The sequence below is a fragment of the Mytilus californianus genome, unplaced genomic scaffold, assembly GCF_021869535.1.
Source record: "Mytilus californianus isolate M0D057914Y unplaced genomic scaffold, xbMytCali1.0.p SCAF_3, whole genome shotgun sequence".
In the NCBI taxonomy this organism is placed as follows: Eukaryota; Metazoa; Mollusca; class Bivalvia; order Mytilida; family Mytilidae; genus Mytilus; species Mytilus californianus.
The window spans coordinates 21,613,341-21,630,574 of record NW_026262679.1 but is presented as its reverse complement, the minus strand read 5'-3'; the positions used below and the strand labels follow the sequence as shown (position 1 = coordinate 21,630,574).

Genomic DNA, 17,234 nt, shown 5'->3' with positions numbered 1-17,234 from the left:
CTTATTTATAAATGTCCGTATTCATAAAAAAAAATTGCTTTCACTTAAATACTTCTACTAAAGGTTTGCCAGAATGTTATATGACATATTTCTTTATATACTGCAGGCTGGTATAGATGAAGAAAAGCTTGTAATTGCCTTGGAACCGGAGGCAGCCTCAATTTTCTGTCAATATCAAGAAGATAAACGAGCATCTAATGAAAGAAGTTTACTTAATCGAACAGGACAGAAATATATGATCATTGATTTAGGAGGTAAATATTTGTATGCTATCCTATCCACAGTGTACAGGTCCAAGACATTTGACATTTAATAGTATTAGGAAAATAAAACGCGAAATTCGTTTGTATGTTTAGTTATATCATTTATCTATGATCATTGCAAGTCATTTAATTCTATTTTATCTTAACTTGTTTCCTTATATAATTTGGAGTAGATTGCCGACCTTTTTTTATTGACCTCGGGTAAACTAGTGACGATGTGATTGGTTTAAAGCCATCACGTGGTGACCCTAAACAGAAAGAAAAAAATATTTTTACAGCGTATTATAACAGCCAAAGTGTGTGTGTGTGTGCGTGTGTGTGTGTGTGTGTGTTATATTTGAGTTTTTGTTGCTGTCCTATTGACGTATACATTATATATACCTCACATCTCTTTTTATTTTACTCATATAAACCGAAAGCAAGCGTTCGGATCCTAACCTCATACATAATCAAATAAATTTGATGATAACTTTTAGGGGGTACAGCTGATATAACAATCCACGAGACACTAACAAAGAGTGATGACAAATTTCCTTTATTAAAAGAACTACATCATGCTATCGGCGATGACTGTGGTGGCACACAAGTAGATAATGCCTTTATGGAAGTCCTGGGAGAAATTCTTGGACAAAAGTTGATTAAACTGATGAAGAAGAAACAGCCATCCGCCTACCTGGAGCTTCTGAGAGAATTTGAAACAGTTAAAAGAAGAGAAATTGCCAACAAAAATAACTTACGAATTCCTTTAGTGACAATTAATGAGCTGATAGAGGAACTAGAGGAGGATAATATAGATAATAAAATAAAAATGTCCAAATATAAAACTAAAATAAAACGCAACAGAGAAACATTTTGTATTGATGCTGAATTAATGAAATCGTTCTTTGGACCCACAATAGACAGAATTGTATCTTTAGTGAAAGACACTAGTAAAATTAAGGCGATAAGAGACGTTTCTCTATTTTTGTTAGTTGGAGGTTTTTCTGAATGTAAGCACGTGGTTCACGCTCTTAAAGAAGCATTACCAAACAAAACTTTCATTGTTCCTGAAGAGGCAGGTTTATCTGTACTAAAAGGAGCTGTAATATTTGGTCATAAAACAAGCATTATTGGATCAAGATTCATGATAAATTCATACGGAACAAAAGTGTTTGAACCGTTTGACCCTGAATTGCATGAAATTTCAAAGAAGAAGAAGGCTGGAGGTCGGTATATTTGTACAAAGATATTTGATTTTATAGTGAGAAAAAACGAATCAGTCCCGATAGGTACAACCATAAAAAGAGAATATGTGACGGACGACCTTCAGCAAAACTTTATGGACCTTGATTTGTACAAATCGGACTCCGGATTAACTAAATATATAGATGAAGAAGGTTGCTACCGAGTTTGTAAAGCGACAATAGACATACCGGACCCATCAGACGAACAACGGACCGTTGAAGTTGAATATTACTTTGGTGACACGGAAATAAGAATGACAGCTGTCGAAACAGACAGTGGAAAATCCTGTAAAACTTTTTGGAAATTCATTTAGTTTATTTTATTGTAACATTAACTGCACAAACAACATTCCATAAACTGTGTAGAAATAGTTGCTGTCGCAATTCAAGTCCTTAGTTTATCTCCATTTTAATTCTTATATTTTAAAAAAAAAACTAGTTGTCAACAAATTGGTTACTTGCTCGGACAACGCTGGGATACGTTTTGAATATTATATTTTGGATCTTTTTTACGGAGCCCCGCTAGGGACATACAAAGAAAAAAATATATATTGTGCGCACAATTTAAATATATTGTGCACACAACATTATATATTGTGCGCACAAAATAATTTATTGTGCACAAACAATAATATATTGTGCGCACAGTTTAAATATATATTGTACGCACAGTTTAAATATATATTGTGCGCACAATTTAAATATATTGTGCGCACAACATAATATACTGTGCGCACAAAATAATATACTGTGCGCACTAAATAAGTAAAACAGTTTTCAGTTGACCTTGACCTCATTACATATCATTGAACAAGGTTATGTTTTCGTGGTTAAGTCCTCATCTCAGATACTATATGCAATAGGTCTTCTTTTTGGTATGGAATGATTTTAAGGTGTACATGTCCAACTGGCAGGTGTCATCTGACCTTGACCTCATTTTCATGGTTCATTTGTCCATGTTATTTGATTCTTGTTTGGTCTGTTTTTTTCAGATACTATAAGGAATAAGTAAACTATATTTGGTTTATGGAATGATTGTAAGTTTTATATATTTGTCTGGTCGGTATCATCTGACCTTGACCTTATTTTCATGGTTTATTGGTCAATGTTAAATATCTCAGATTTGGTCTGTTTTTCAGATACGATAGTGAAGATATAGTAGAACTGTATTTTATGTATAAAATAATTATAAGGCGCGTATGTCGAATAATGTTTGTTTCTGAAATACTTTTAGCTATTGGCTAACTAAATTTGTTGTTCGCAATGATTGTATGGCCTACATGGCTGTCTGAAAGGGTTTATCTCACCTCGACATCATGTGCATTGAAAATTAAATGTTAATTTAGCATAATGTTAATTTGATGTAATGCTTGGGGTATAAACTTCCTTTTTTAACTTTCAACATAAATTCAATTATGAACACAAGAACAGTCGAGACGTTTCAGTGTGTCCACTCTTGTTTTTTCAATATGTCTATACAGACTTATATATGATAGGTCAATTGGATGTGTATTGATTGATAATATCCTAGACCAGGGAACATGATTTTCATTTTTTGCGATTGAATTTAAACTAGCTTTCAGAACTTTGTTTTTTTTAATCATAAGATTTGTGCCTTTTCTTCATTTGATGAATAAATCCATTTTCAACTATTTTTACAAGTTATTCTTTTTTTGTGCTGTTTCAGCTTTGTCACAGTTTTGTGGTTGATTGCTCATTCATAAACATGTTTAAACTATGACATTTTATGTTTGCCTGTTTCAAGTCATGGGTCCGTATTTCAAGGCTTGCATCGATACCCGTCTGTCAAATTTGTTTTTGTTGATTGTGTCTTTGTATGGGCTATGGTAGATATGTAGTTGTCTCATTGACAATCGCACCGATCGCGATCAATCGCGTAATAAGTATTTGAATAAATGATGCACCTAAACAAACCACTCTTATTCATCTTTTTTTTAATAATACCTGTAACGTCTATGTTATAGTTAAGCCATTTGAATTGATATTTCATAGTGTGTCTTTTTGTGTTGTAATGTTACACTACTGGTTAGGGTGAAGGTTGACGCCTGTTAAAACGTTTAAACCCGCTGCATTTTTATGCTCCTGTCCTATGTCAGGAGCCTGTTGTTCAGTGGTTGTCGTTTGTTGGTGTGGTTCATAGGTGTTTCTCGTTTTGTTTATAGATTAGACCGTTGGTTTCACCGTTTAAATTGTTTTACAATAGTCATTTTGGGACCCTTTATAGTTTACTGTTTGGTGTGAGCCAACACTCCGTGATGAAGACCGTACTTTAACCTATAATTGTAACTTTTAATACATTGTGACTTGGATGGAGAGTTGTCTCATTGGCACTCATATCACATCTTCTGATTTATATATGTACTCAGTTTTACCTTAATTTGATCACAACTTCATGGTGAACTTCTTAGACTGATCACACCGTCACATTTCAACAATGAACAGTAAATTTTGGGTCAAAACCGAACTTAAACATGATCAAACATATTAACCTTTTAATAAAGAATTTGTACGCGTACTTAGTTTTAAGTCGATTTGATAATGATATCTTCAGAGAAACCACAGAATTTATTTAAGTTGATGACATTACAACTTCATCATAAACTACTGTGACCAAAACATTTATCATAAAAAGAGACGGACGGATGGACGGACGCAAAGACTTCTAAATATAATGACCATCTTATATCGTCGACGGGGCATAACAAATCAAAGTCGTGAATTGAGCATCATGTCAGTCTTGTGTCAATCAACATAAACAAAATCTTGAGATTTGCAGACATAAAGTATAATGCATAAGCACAAATAGTAGTTTTAAAATTGTAACAAGAGAATAGGTAAAACCATGTTATCAAAGTCTACATAAGTTCGATAGTGACCTCACTCTAATGCCAAGTCTGTTTCAAACCGTTCCAATAAACACCGATACAAAGTGGCAGCTTCAGACGCATCTGTTGGTAAACCAAGTTCAGACGAAATAAACGTAGCTTCTTCAGTATTCGTTTCAGGTGTCGATAAGAAACAATACAGTGATGATTTTTTGCTAAAAGTGCGAGTATTTCCATGTAATCTAACCCCATTTCAAAATAAACCCTTATGTATTTCTCCATTCTGTCACTTTGAAAAAGAGACATTAAAGCACCGTACCATGTGTAAGCTCAATGAATTTGAGCGCACAATATATTATTATGTGCGCACAATATATTTAAGTTGTGCGCACAATATGTTTCAGTTGTGCGCACACTATATTATTTTGTGCGCACAATATATTTAAGTTGTGCGCACAATATATATTTTTTCTTTGCACGTCCCTAGCGGGGCTCCGTACTTTTTGGTCCTACTTTTGATTCACAATAATTTCTTGACTATTGTAAATTGGTGTATAATATACTTCAAATAGTCAATATTGCAATAATTATTGTATTATGATAACACGCACCCCTGCTATCTGCATATTTTATACCCCAAAATAAGCCTTTAAACATTAAAAGCTTTTCTTTATTAGGTCAAATAGGAATAAATCATATCATAAGAAATAAAGAAATAAAACTCTTCATAGAAACTAGGCTTATAAAGAATTTGGAGGTAGTGATCGCAACAGTTTTGAGAAAATTAAGAATTATTGTATTGAAGGGTGTGGATTACAACCTGAAAGAAAAAAGAGCATGTTATATTCATTGTTTGTATGGTACAACACACATGTATAAGGAATAAGAATATATTGTCAAACTAAACTATCAGTACAATGAGGTCAACTACAGATTACAGACAACTTTCACGAACACAAAATAAGGAGCTGTGGTATGATTGCCAATGAGACAAATCTCCACCAGAGACCAACTGACGTAGATGTAAGCAACTATTGTATGTCACCATACTAACTTATCAATAAGCAAAACCGATATCGCATATCAAGCTACAAAAGGCTCCGACATAACAAAATGTAAAACAAAACAATTTAAAGATTTAAAGAGAAAAACAACGGAATACTTCGCACATGTACAAGGTTTTACAGGTTCATTATAATGTTTATGCTTCGTAAACGGACAGTAAACGGTCGAAGTCTAACAATTCCAAAATGGCAGTAAATTATTGTAACTTCACTTAATGACAAATAATCAGTTTAAGAAGAAAATCTTTTTAAAATATAGCCGGACAGTTCACAATGTGCCATTATGCTACAGTAGACTATATACCGGCACGTGTATTTACAAAATAACGCTATAGCTTCCCCTCATTCCGTATAAAGTTTACTTCATATGTATAAAGGAAAAGGTAAGCAAAAAAGAGGAGCCCATTTGGTTCCAATAGGGTTGCCAACTTTTAGTGAAAAACCACGTCGGTAATCCTATTTTATGAAACAGATTTGAACTAATTTTTAGGGTAGTTATTTTCATAATAGCTCTGAAGCCCGGCTGTGATTCTTGATGTTAACAATTTGAAAAGAGGCTTCGTGGAACATTTGGCAGATCCAGCGATATAACATTGTTTGTAAGGACACTTATATTGATTTTGTTTCCAGCACAGTGAAGGAAGATCAGTTCGTTATCTTTTTAGTTGATATTCCACAAGAACATAAAACATACCTCGTTGTAGTAAATTATGTGGAGCTTTCAATTGAATTGTCAATAACTTACTTATCTTAATTAAACAAAAATTATGTTATTCCGATACTTTTTCTGCGGGAGCAACAGCATATTTGTCATGGAGGTAGACTGCTGTTCAGCAAAATTTGTGTTTTTGAATAGTGTTGCTTGAGTGTTCGTACACCCATTACATTTGTTATTTCTAATTTGTACCAAAGACGTCGACCTCACAGTCCTTTCCGAGTCGGTAAGTGTCTTCGTCTTCCTTTTCACGTTTAGCCAATTTACTGGCATAATCCTCAACTGAATGTAGTAGTATTTAGTTGCGTTCTAATTCATGGATTTAAGTCATGTGGTTTATACGTTTCGCCGGGATGTATTGTTGACCAGTAAACATAACGTGCCTAGCCGGATTTGATATGAATGGGTAACTAACAAAGGTAACATTACGTTACACGGTAGAGTGGATGCACTCTTACTACATAAGACATTTTGGTGAACTATAGCATTGAAATTGATATAAAGGATAAGGACTCAGCGCTTCATTTTTTGACTTTCATCTAAATTTGACAGTGAAGGGTGGTTTAGAACTTTTATTTACAATTTGTCATTGTGAACTTTTTATTTAAATGTAACAGCATTTCACTGAGCGGCATCTGTGTATTGATTTTATACATGTGTCTCACAGTTGATACGATATTCCAGTGCATGTGTCTCCTACCATGTGGTAAGATACAGTCGGTACACTATTTTCCTGCAGACGATCAATTTAAATTGCATGCAAACCTTTATGAAAATGGATAATATATCTTTTACGGACATTTTGAGCATTGAAGCTTGAGTGCAGTATTTAAGATAAAGTAAAAATGTGTTGTACAAACGTAATTTGAAATAGCTGTCAGAAAGGGAGATAATCCACAAAACGAATTTGGTTCTTTTAATATTGTATTGATAATGAACAATATGCAGTTGCAGAAAGTGAATATGCAACCTTCAAAATGTTCTATTTTATAAATATTAGGTGACTTATTAGTTAGTTTTTGGTCAAAGGAAAGTAAATCATATGGTTACAAACGTAGAGTTTCAGAATCTCGTAACATATCACATAGGTTTGTGAAGTAAATACTGTGTCGCCTCAAAATAGTTTTCTAAAAAGTACAGGATTAAAATATGTCTATTTAAAGACCTGAAAAGGAAATGGAAGCATAGATTATACAATTCCGTGATTTTATTGTCCATAATGTCAGATATATGACAAATATGTTGAGGTCATGATTATGTTGAATTTGCGTGTTAACTTAATTTTACAAGTTTTAATCTTTACTGCTGTTTTTCCTGGACTTCTCTGACTGAGCTGCATACATATACGGATTCTCATGTTCCAGTGAGGTGTACAGCCAGTAGAAAAAAAAAATTAATTTGGTACGCTAAAAAATTGATTTGCTTAGCAATATTATACCAATTTTACACAAAACTTTCATTGCCTGCTTTTCTCATCGTTTACTATATGAAGAGAGAAATGATAACATTATATTAACCAGATCTGTTTTTTTTTTGTGTAAATGTATACTGAAAACCCAGTTTTTAATTGTTTGAAAGGGAGATGATTTTTTTGCCACTTGATTTTTCACTGTGTATGTAGAATATCTGTTTCTAAAAACTTGCCCCTCTTTAAGTTAAATGGTGTACCCCTTATGTAATTATTGCAGTGAGATGTACTGATTGACATGGGCAATAGATATTTGTACAACAATGCAGAATACAATAAATTTTATTATGTCAATTAGGGCGCCCTTTACTGAGCAAAATAGTCATTATCACATTGTACAATTAACAATATAAAATAATTTGAACTAAATAAAAACAACAAAATAATCAGTTATTAAAAAAACGAAGAACTTATAGATAAAAAACGACAAAGAGTATAACCAATGCCGGAAATGGAATCAGAGCTCTGAATGAGGGCGATAAATATTCCTTCATTTAAAATTATTTCCAAAATTTTGTAACAGCAAATTTTAATAACACAACGGTACTGACTTTTCTGCACCAGATCAGCATTATGACAATAAATGTCTCTTATTTGACACTCTTGGTCAAAATATTTGAAAATTCAAAGCTTATTAAAAATAAAGAGCGTAATAAAGAAAAAAAAGGACAAAAGGTATTTCAAAAGGTGCATATATAATAGGGGATTAAACCTGTGTATGTGAGTGGACAGTATCAAATGACAGTCAGGTGTTTGGTTATTTTGCCATGTTCTGCATGGTTTTAATAAAAGGATGCTCAAAATCAAGGTATAACGATTGAATTTTCTGAAACAGAAACTTGATGCATTTACAATTTTAATTAAGAGTCCTTAAAACCAAAATACAATAATAAGACCAGACTCTTTAAATATTTTAAATACTACACAATACAAAATGGATGCAATTTGTCAACATAGAATTGTAATACACATATATGTTACTGAAATATGCTTTTCAAAATATGGACTTACTGGTTTGACATGCCGTCATTGTACTACATTAAATATTCGAAATTGAAAATATTGATACATCGATGTGTAAATATTACATCATCACGATATTTTCAGCGGCAAATATTGCAATAGACTATAAAATATGACCTAGCTTCTCATGAAATCATTTCAATAAAATGTATATCATTTCGGTGTTTAAACATACAAGCTCAAAATTTTAGTAAAGAAAAATGTGAAACTTACGTTGTCAGTTATGTAGTCGTGTCCAGAAGACTATAAAGTTCAATCAAGTACATTTAATATACTATCTGTAAATATGGGTATCTATATATACAAATTCTAACTTTAAATATAACTAACATTCGAAGTTGAACTCTAATTGTGATTCGAAACTCAACTCTTAACTCAAACTTGTACTCTGGATTGAACTCTAACCTTAACTCAAAGCATTACTCGAACTGTAAATTGAACTATAACTCAATGGATAGCCACACCCAGGCACATAATACAAACGAAATCGAAATCGGATTCAAAATAGAAATAATGTTTCTAAAATGGTGAAGTGGTTTTTCCTCATGAAGTAATTTGATTACCACATCAAGGAATGACAAAACAACACCAAACACTGACACATAGTATTACATATTATGTAGTGTAAAATCCTTACATTTTTGAACAACATTATGAAATGTTAAAACCTTGTAAAAATGTGGACATTATATAGATTAACGTTAAAACCATATCTAGTATTGTCTACACAACATTGAAATAGGATGAAGTCTTCATCAATTAATACAATTGGCCGTATTACGAATTGACAAAACATCATTACGAAATAGCAATAGACTTGAGAATGGTAACGGGGAATCCACATCATGTAACGAAACAACTACATTACATTATCCCATATACACTAAAGTAATGTTAAAACCACATTGACTTTGTTTTTGTATAGTTTTATGAGAATAGGCTATCTTTCTAACTTTCTATCTACAATATCAAGTAATATCAAAACATCATTAAGTAATGTCAAAACCACAGTATGTCAAGCCAAAATATTATAAAGTAAAATCAGGCAATAAATACAAACCACGTAATGTCAGAGCGCCACATAAAACCGCTGTGGCTTTACATAGTATTTACAATTTACTCTAGGGAAGCATGCTCACATTTAGGTATTCAACAAAAACCAACGTTTCTCGTCAAATTTCTATTCTAACTCTAAACTTCAAAACAATTTTACGGAAAACATTAACGTATTTACAATATTATATACAAGAAAATATGCAAAGAACTCTTTGAAAACCCAATGACCCTGCCAATCTACATTCTAATATTGCCTCAACTATTTTCTTTGCTACGCTTAAAAAGAGATTCTGGACTAGCAATTACCTCGTCCCAAAATCTTCCTTATTCTTTGAATAAGAATTATCTAGATAAAGAGTAGTTAATATTTGATTTATCTGACATTGAAACAGTACTTGCAGAAGTGCTAGCAGAAGAGATAGACACAGCTTTAGATGTATCCGTTGGCCTGTTAACTCTTGTTGTAGATGATGTAAAAATTGCTTTCACATGATTTCTAAATTCCGAACTTAAACAACAAGTTATAATAAAATTAGAAGGGATTAATACAGAGTACGATATATTAGAAGCTGTGATTATAGATCGGACATCGTTATTATTGATAATTTCAACACCAAACATAAGGTACAGAAAATCAAATGTCATCGAAAATATCATAAACAATCCTTGAAACAAAGTTAAAGACGTAATTGCGATGGTTGAGTAAGTTAATTGATTCTCTTTTCTTATCTTTACATTTACTGACATTTTCTTTCTTGCAGCTGTTGATTTCTTCATTGCGATAACCAGTAAAATTTCAAAAATTAACAAAACTGTACATGGAATAACAAGGAAAATAAACATCTCCAACGTTTGGACTATTGCTAAGTACTCATAAAAGTTCATTTTAATCCATCCCGGAGCTCGCACTGCACATGCCTGCATTGTAGCATTCTCTTCAACGAACGCAGGTACTGTTATTCCGAAATAATCGTAGTGCACAAAGAAAATACCTTTCATCAACAGGGATAGACCAAATAAACCACATATGCAGAATTTAATTATCTTTTTAGAACAGAACCGGTCCGCTTTGAAAGGGTGTCCAACACAAATGTATCTCTGGACAGCAAGAAAAATTGTAATATAAAAAGACGTTGTTGTAAAAATTTTCGGAAAAACTTCCGTCATGTAATGGTAAGCACGGCACCATTTGTAAGGTAGATAGTACAAATGTTTTCGAATGGCAAAGAAATAAACCCACATTATACTTGGAAACAAAGGACCAATACTTTCACAAATAGCTATAGCTATTAAACAGAGGTGGGTTTTCGAATTCATGCTGTTTTTGATAAATACGAAAATCATGAATGCATACATGGCAATATTGAAAACAGTCAAGATGGGAATGCCGTAAGCATTTATAACAATTTCAAATCCATGTTGGTACCATTGTCTAAAATCTACGACGATAATTTGTTCAGGTGTTGTAACATTTGACATATCCATTTTAACTGCCGTTGACGTTGTAGAGGATACATTTGACGGGTTAGTGAATAAGTTTGACGGTACTATTGACGTTGCAGCGGAAGGATTTGAGGAAGTAGTGAATGAGTGATTATGCTGGGTAATGAATAAGTTTGACGGTAAAGTCTTATTAAGGTCTATGGTGAGACTAAGTGGTGTTGACAAATTTGCCATGTCAGGCTAGTAAATTAGTCACATAAAACTACAAAACTTTCCAACACATGGTTATGATCTTGGTTTCCACTGTGTTCGTTCACAATTAAATAATCCAAAAGTCGTTAGTTATGTTTCCAATAACGTTTTTTGAACCTTAGTCTGAGTATGAAAGCCTTTTCCAGTGAAACAAATCGGTAAAATAATTTCGCTTTTATACTTGAAATCATTTTACCTCTAATTAAATATTAATAAGATCTTTAATTTACATTTAAAATCAATTCTGTAAATTTAAATGTATACTATTTAAATGCGGTAAACAGTAGTAGTAGTACGTTCTAGATGGGGTTACTAAACATAAACCATTCACTAATCCTGGAGATATTAATGCTATATTTTCCACTAATTTCTGAGACATTCAAAATCAGTTCATCCAAAAGTAATCAATAAAATTCAGTTATAAGCAAAACAAAAATGTAGTCATCATATAACAAGACAAAGTGACATATAACTGTTCCTTTTACAACGAACTCAAACGTTTCACTTTTAAAATCATAAAAAAAATTACTTGGTAAATGTGTTACGTGACATTTGAGTTACGAGGATGGCATATATAAACATAACAAGTAATTCTTAGGCAGTATTCCTTGGTCAAAAACAATAAGCTTAAAATATAAGCTTATGACCTTTACTTAAGCTCAATACATGTGGTAATAAAAATCAAAGTTTTTTTTAAGAGTTTAAGTATTGAAATAAACAGGCATATACAATCATTATCGAGATATTTCATGTACCTGTCAATGAGAATGTGTCAGTAAAGAAAGTATTATTCCGCTAGCAGTAGATTGCTAAAGTTTTAATTCCTCTACGTACAAAATGTATTAACAAAACACTGATATCCAAAGTAAATTTCAAAAGGGGACTTCCATTAAAACTGACAAAACTAAACGCATACGACTATATCAACCAGCCGAAAGATTGCAAAGTTGACCTACCACGGTTTTTGCTGTTGTTATTAGATATTCAAACTCCAACATGTATATTATTTCTGTGCATAACAGTGACTTTAAGCTGAAATAAAGTTGGCAAGATGTAATCTTTTATACATCGAAAACCATGTGTATTTATTCACCTTTTACTAGAGGTAGAATTATTTTATTCAGTTAATGTATAGCAAGTACATATATAAAGAGTCGTACACATCAGAATCGTAGGAATATGTTAGGCAATACAACACTGTGCTAAGACAGGCTAGGCGTCTCCCTCTATGGATTCGTCTTTCATCATGATTCAAAAGCAGCATTATACTCCCTAATTGTGTAAGGACCTCATTAATCATGCACGTACAACTTTGAACATTAAATAATAGTAATTATTAAATATACTCAGTTATATTAAATATACTAATATACTTATGCATATGCCTCAATTGTCGTTACCACAATCCCGCCCCCTTTTCCCCGAATGTGACGAACCGAATAAGACTTATCACCAGGTTTTACTTACATGAACAACACCACGGGTTCCACATGTGGAGCAGGATCTGCTTATCCTTCCCGGACCTGAGATAATACCCCGTTTTTTGGTGGGGTTTGTTTGCTCAGTCTTTAGTTTTTTATGTTGTGTTTTGTGTACTGTTGTTTGTCTTTTAGTCTTTTTTTGCCATGGCGTTGTCTTTTTTTTTTGACCTATGAGTTTGAATGTCCTTTGGTATCTTTCACCTTTCTCTTAGTAATTATTATATATAAAATTTACTTAGTAATAATTAAATACACTAATTATCAAATATACTTAGTAATTATTAAATACACTAATTATTAAATATACTTAGTAATTATTAAATATACTTAGTAATTATTAGATATACTTAGTAATTATTAAATATACTTAATAATTCATGAAAATACTTAAAGATGAATATGTAAATTGTGGAAATGAAATAGGTGTTTGACTGTGTTAAATTTTGCAATGCTTGAAACATATCTTCAAAATCAAGCCTTTCTTTCCTGCAAATTCGACTAAATGCGGGTTGTGTCTGTTCGTTTTGCTATGAGGTTGTCTTTCTTCACCGAGATATGGTTTATGATTGCCCAACTTGGTATGTCTTTTCCATTTTTGCAATCTATATTCTTTTATTTTCATATACAATTTTCGTTATTTGTGGTGTTTAGTCTTTGTTCATGTAATTTTGTTAAGTTAAACGGAGGAATTTTCCACCAAATAATTTATACAATGTTTCAACTTTTACCTTGTTCTTGAAAATACCAATATCAGATTAAAACTCTAAACTTCGTTAAAGGTTATATTACAGCTGATAAATAATTCATGTATTAATTTTGATATTGCTGATGATAGCAATCCACCAAATTAATCTTGTAAATATTTCAATCTTATAGAGATTCATGTTTCTAAATCTGGTACAGACATAATTATGTTTAATATTTAATATATTCATTTGGCTTAGTCTCAGGCGCAGATTAAAGTTCTATCAGAAATATAGAGTTTAAAACTCGCTGAAATCGAAATCATATCCATACGAAGGTAACTTTTAAGATTTTTCAGTACAGACAACGTACTAACATTTAATAGTATTTTTATAGAATATAGTAAAATTCTGTGGATACCAACAAGACATTAATTGAAATTAACTCAACATTTCTCCATGTCTTTTCATTATTATACTGACAATCTTTTTCAATTTTTATTGAAGTATTTTATTTTCCTCCTAATTTGGTAAACAGCTCCGGTGGTCTCGTGGTAGCATCATTTTGTAATTGTATGAAAATTTATTATGAAATTGGTACAGCAAAAGACCGGAATTCCATGACTTTTTCCGATTCTCTTGTTTTAAGGAAATAATCTGTATGAACTGTGAATTTGATATGGAAAACATGCGTTACGTTATTCTCCGTTAAAAGCCCATTTTATGACGCTGATTTGTCTCACCGTAAGAAAGCAAAACTAACGACTTCGAATTATATACCCGTAGCTTGTTATACTTGTATCTGAGATTTTTTTATTTCTTTATTATCTATATTTTTAATTTTTATAAAGTTGAGTACATATTGCACAGCGATAGTCAGTACTGAGTGATCGTACCGGCCGTCGAAATGTTTTCTTCGTAAACCAGTAATTTCCGTCAGGACAAACTATTAAGCACAACATGGAGTGTGATACCGGTATAAGTTAAATTTGATTATAAGGTTACCATAAATAATTTTGTTTATAACAATGGTCATTTATTCCAAACCATATCAGTCTGGAAAACTAAGCAAAGTTGAAAACTGCAGAGATGTGTTAAGCATGTAACCTCCGTGGAATGGTCTATTCTAAACAAACACCAATTAATTATTTTGAAAAATTTTTGCATCCAACAGATCGATATCGGTGTCAACATTCAATTTTAGTACAACTTCTATCTTCAGATACATGTATTATGTTTTATAAATGACGAAATCATCGAAATGTAACCTCCGTGGGATGTAATCTTCGTTGACGTTTTGGTAAATAGTGCTTTCTATCACGTCCGCACTTCTATCGAGTATGGCATGCTAAATAAACATATAAGATAATTATTACGGATGGCGAATATATGTATAACTTACAGATCAATAACATACATTGTTATTCAGACGACATAAGAAGACATCATGTGACAATTTTAATTAATCAATTGTTTAAGTGCAACAGAGTTGCTTTTTTCTCAGATCCAGAAAAAAAAATCGAACTGGATGTTTTAATATCAATATTAATGCAAGTAAATAATTTTAACCCGTTTTAAATATTCAAGATATGAAACTTTTATTATTAATATAAATTTGATACCGAATTTAATACGATTTAACAATCATGCAAGTAGCCATAAAAATTGCTCTGCCTAATGAGTTTTATATCATGTTGCACAGGGAGAGAAATGAAATTACGACGTCGACTGAGAGGGCATGACAAAAATGCTTATTCTGTTCTTGTGTTCAGATCCAGCATATGAAAATTTCATGTTGTATCATAATTTTGACATGCTGAAGAATATTCTTTAATTTGTCCAAATTTAGAAGAAATATACTTTTTTCTCATTATTGGCTTCGCAGACAATAATTCGCCGACATGTTTTCCGTATGCAGTTACCTCAGCGTGACCTTTCTCGTAAAAATCCGGTGATCGCAATACGCAAGTGCGAAGGGGAAAACCAAATTGGCAGAGAGAGTCAACAAACGTAAACATCGCTCCGTCATCGAAATAAGCTATATCTTATTGTACATGTTATACATGTGCATACCTCAATATCCATGCTTCTTTGTTGATTCTTTACAAAGGTGACAATCGGTAAACTTCGGCTTCAAAACACAACCATTAATTAGCTGCCATATTTTCACAACAACACTGACCGAGTGAAATATTTTTTTGACAATTATACGATATGGATGCGTAAAAAATGACAAAATCGTGCACAGAAGACTAAGTTTATGATATATGCATGGTTCAAGAATTGGATTAACATTATTTTTCACCAGTCACTCGTTTCATATGACTTTAATTTCAACTTACAAGAAAAAGTTTATGTGAATTAATAAAGATAACAAAACACCGTAAAAGAAATGATTTCAACGGTTTTATTATTTTTGGTATTGAAATGCACGCTATCAGATAACGACGTCAAAGGAAATAAAATGACGTTAAATGTATTTTTTGACATTTTTTCATCTAAATTGTCTCGATCATTACAAATTAACGGTAGCATATTACATGCTGAAATTTATATGGTGGATAGAATGTGCTATGAGGATGTTCCATGTTCTTTATTTATAAGTTTTGCTACAATTTATATTTTATCATTTTTACTCGGACGTTGGGCGCTTTACCGGAGAACCAGTGCTAAATGCCTACAAAATAGAGGGAAAGTTGAAAATTCCACAGCTATGTTATGTGCGTCCTCAAGTGTTAAAACTCGCATTAGTACGAATAACACAGTATATATAGTACCAGAAAATTTATCGAGGTTGCATGCATGATTAATTCGTACAGAATAGTATATACTAAAGTCTTTTTCTGACTGTCCGTCAATGAATGAATGAATGAAGAGTAAATGATAGTAAATATATTGTAAACATAGCGTAAAGTATAGTAAAACTTACTAACTTTACTCTTTTGATAAATTGATATGGTAACACAATCATACCACATCTTCTTATTTTTACATTATTACATACTAGTATAGAAAACAAACAAACATCATAATTTAAAAAAAAAAATTAATGTAAGTATTTATATTCCATTTAAACTTAGTTCAAAGATAAGTGCAATAAGTTATACGTAAAGCATTCGAAAAGTGTGTTCTCCCTATTTCGAAAAGTTCCCGTTTAAAATAAATTTTAACACAATAGGTTTGTTTTACAATAACATCTATTTGACTCATATATTGCATTTCTTTCGACGGACAATTTTCAGTTCGTGTTAACATTGCTTTTCATGAATTTGTGGTTTCAAAACAAAATAAAACCGGGTCCTACACAAAGACAAAACCGGGTCCTTCCATTTTAACATGACCCATTACTTTCGTTCCATGCACAGAAATACAAATATTGAGGTGCTGAAAGTGACAAATTTGCAATATACGTGTTAATTTCTTTCTGTCCGTGCCTTTCTTTCCGTACAATGTGCACAATTTAAAGAGAAATTAAACAAATTCGATGCAATGTTCACTCAATTCACCATTTTTATGTGCCTTTATACTTATGTCTCCATTAATCTATAACGGTTGTAGAAAATATTACATCTAACAATCGAAAATAGTTATATGTGTATGTATATTCTTCAATATCATAAAAATAACAAATAAATAAACAGAAATCCTACCTTTTCTCTGTCTGTTGATGGTCCGTCACCGTACCGGATATTAAATACTATTGAGTCCAAACATTTT

General features: G+C 32.0%; 1 protein-coding gene across 6 annotated transcripts in view; it reads left to right on the top strand.

Moving 5' to 3' along the window:
* The window catches only part of LOC127734119 (heat shock 70 kDa protein 12B-like), a 151,737-nt gene that overhangs the window by 103,364 nt on the left and 31,139 nt on the right, over positions 1 to 17,234 (top strand). The window contains exons 4-5 of one of the 6 annotated variants that reach the window (XM_052243784.1): positions 107 to 254; positions 740 to 3,140. The exons of 4 other annotated variants lie outside the window; for them this stretch is intronic. In XM_052243784.1, the coding sequence (XP_052099744.1) occupies positions 107 to 254; positions 740 to 1,800 (1,209 nt within the window). In that variant the 3' untranslated portion in view covers positions 1,801 to 3,140. Of the gene's footprint in view, positions 1 to 106; positions 255 to 739; positions 3,141 to 17,234 lie in introns of those variants that run through there. One more of the 6 variants, XM_052243785.1, reaches the window with a different exon arrangement.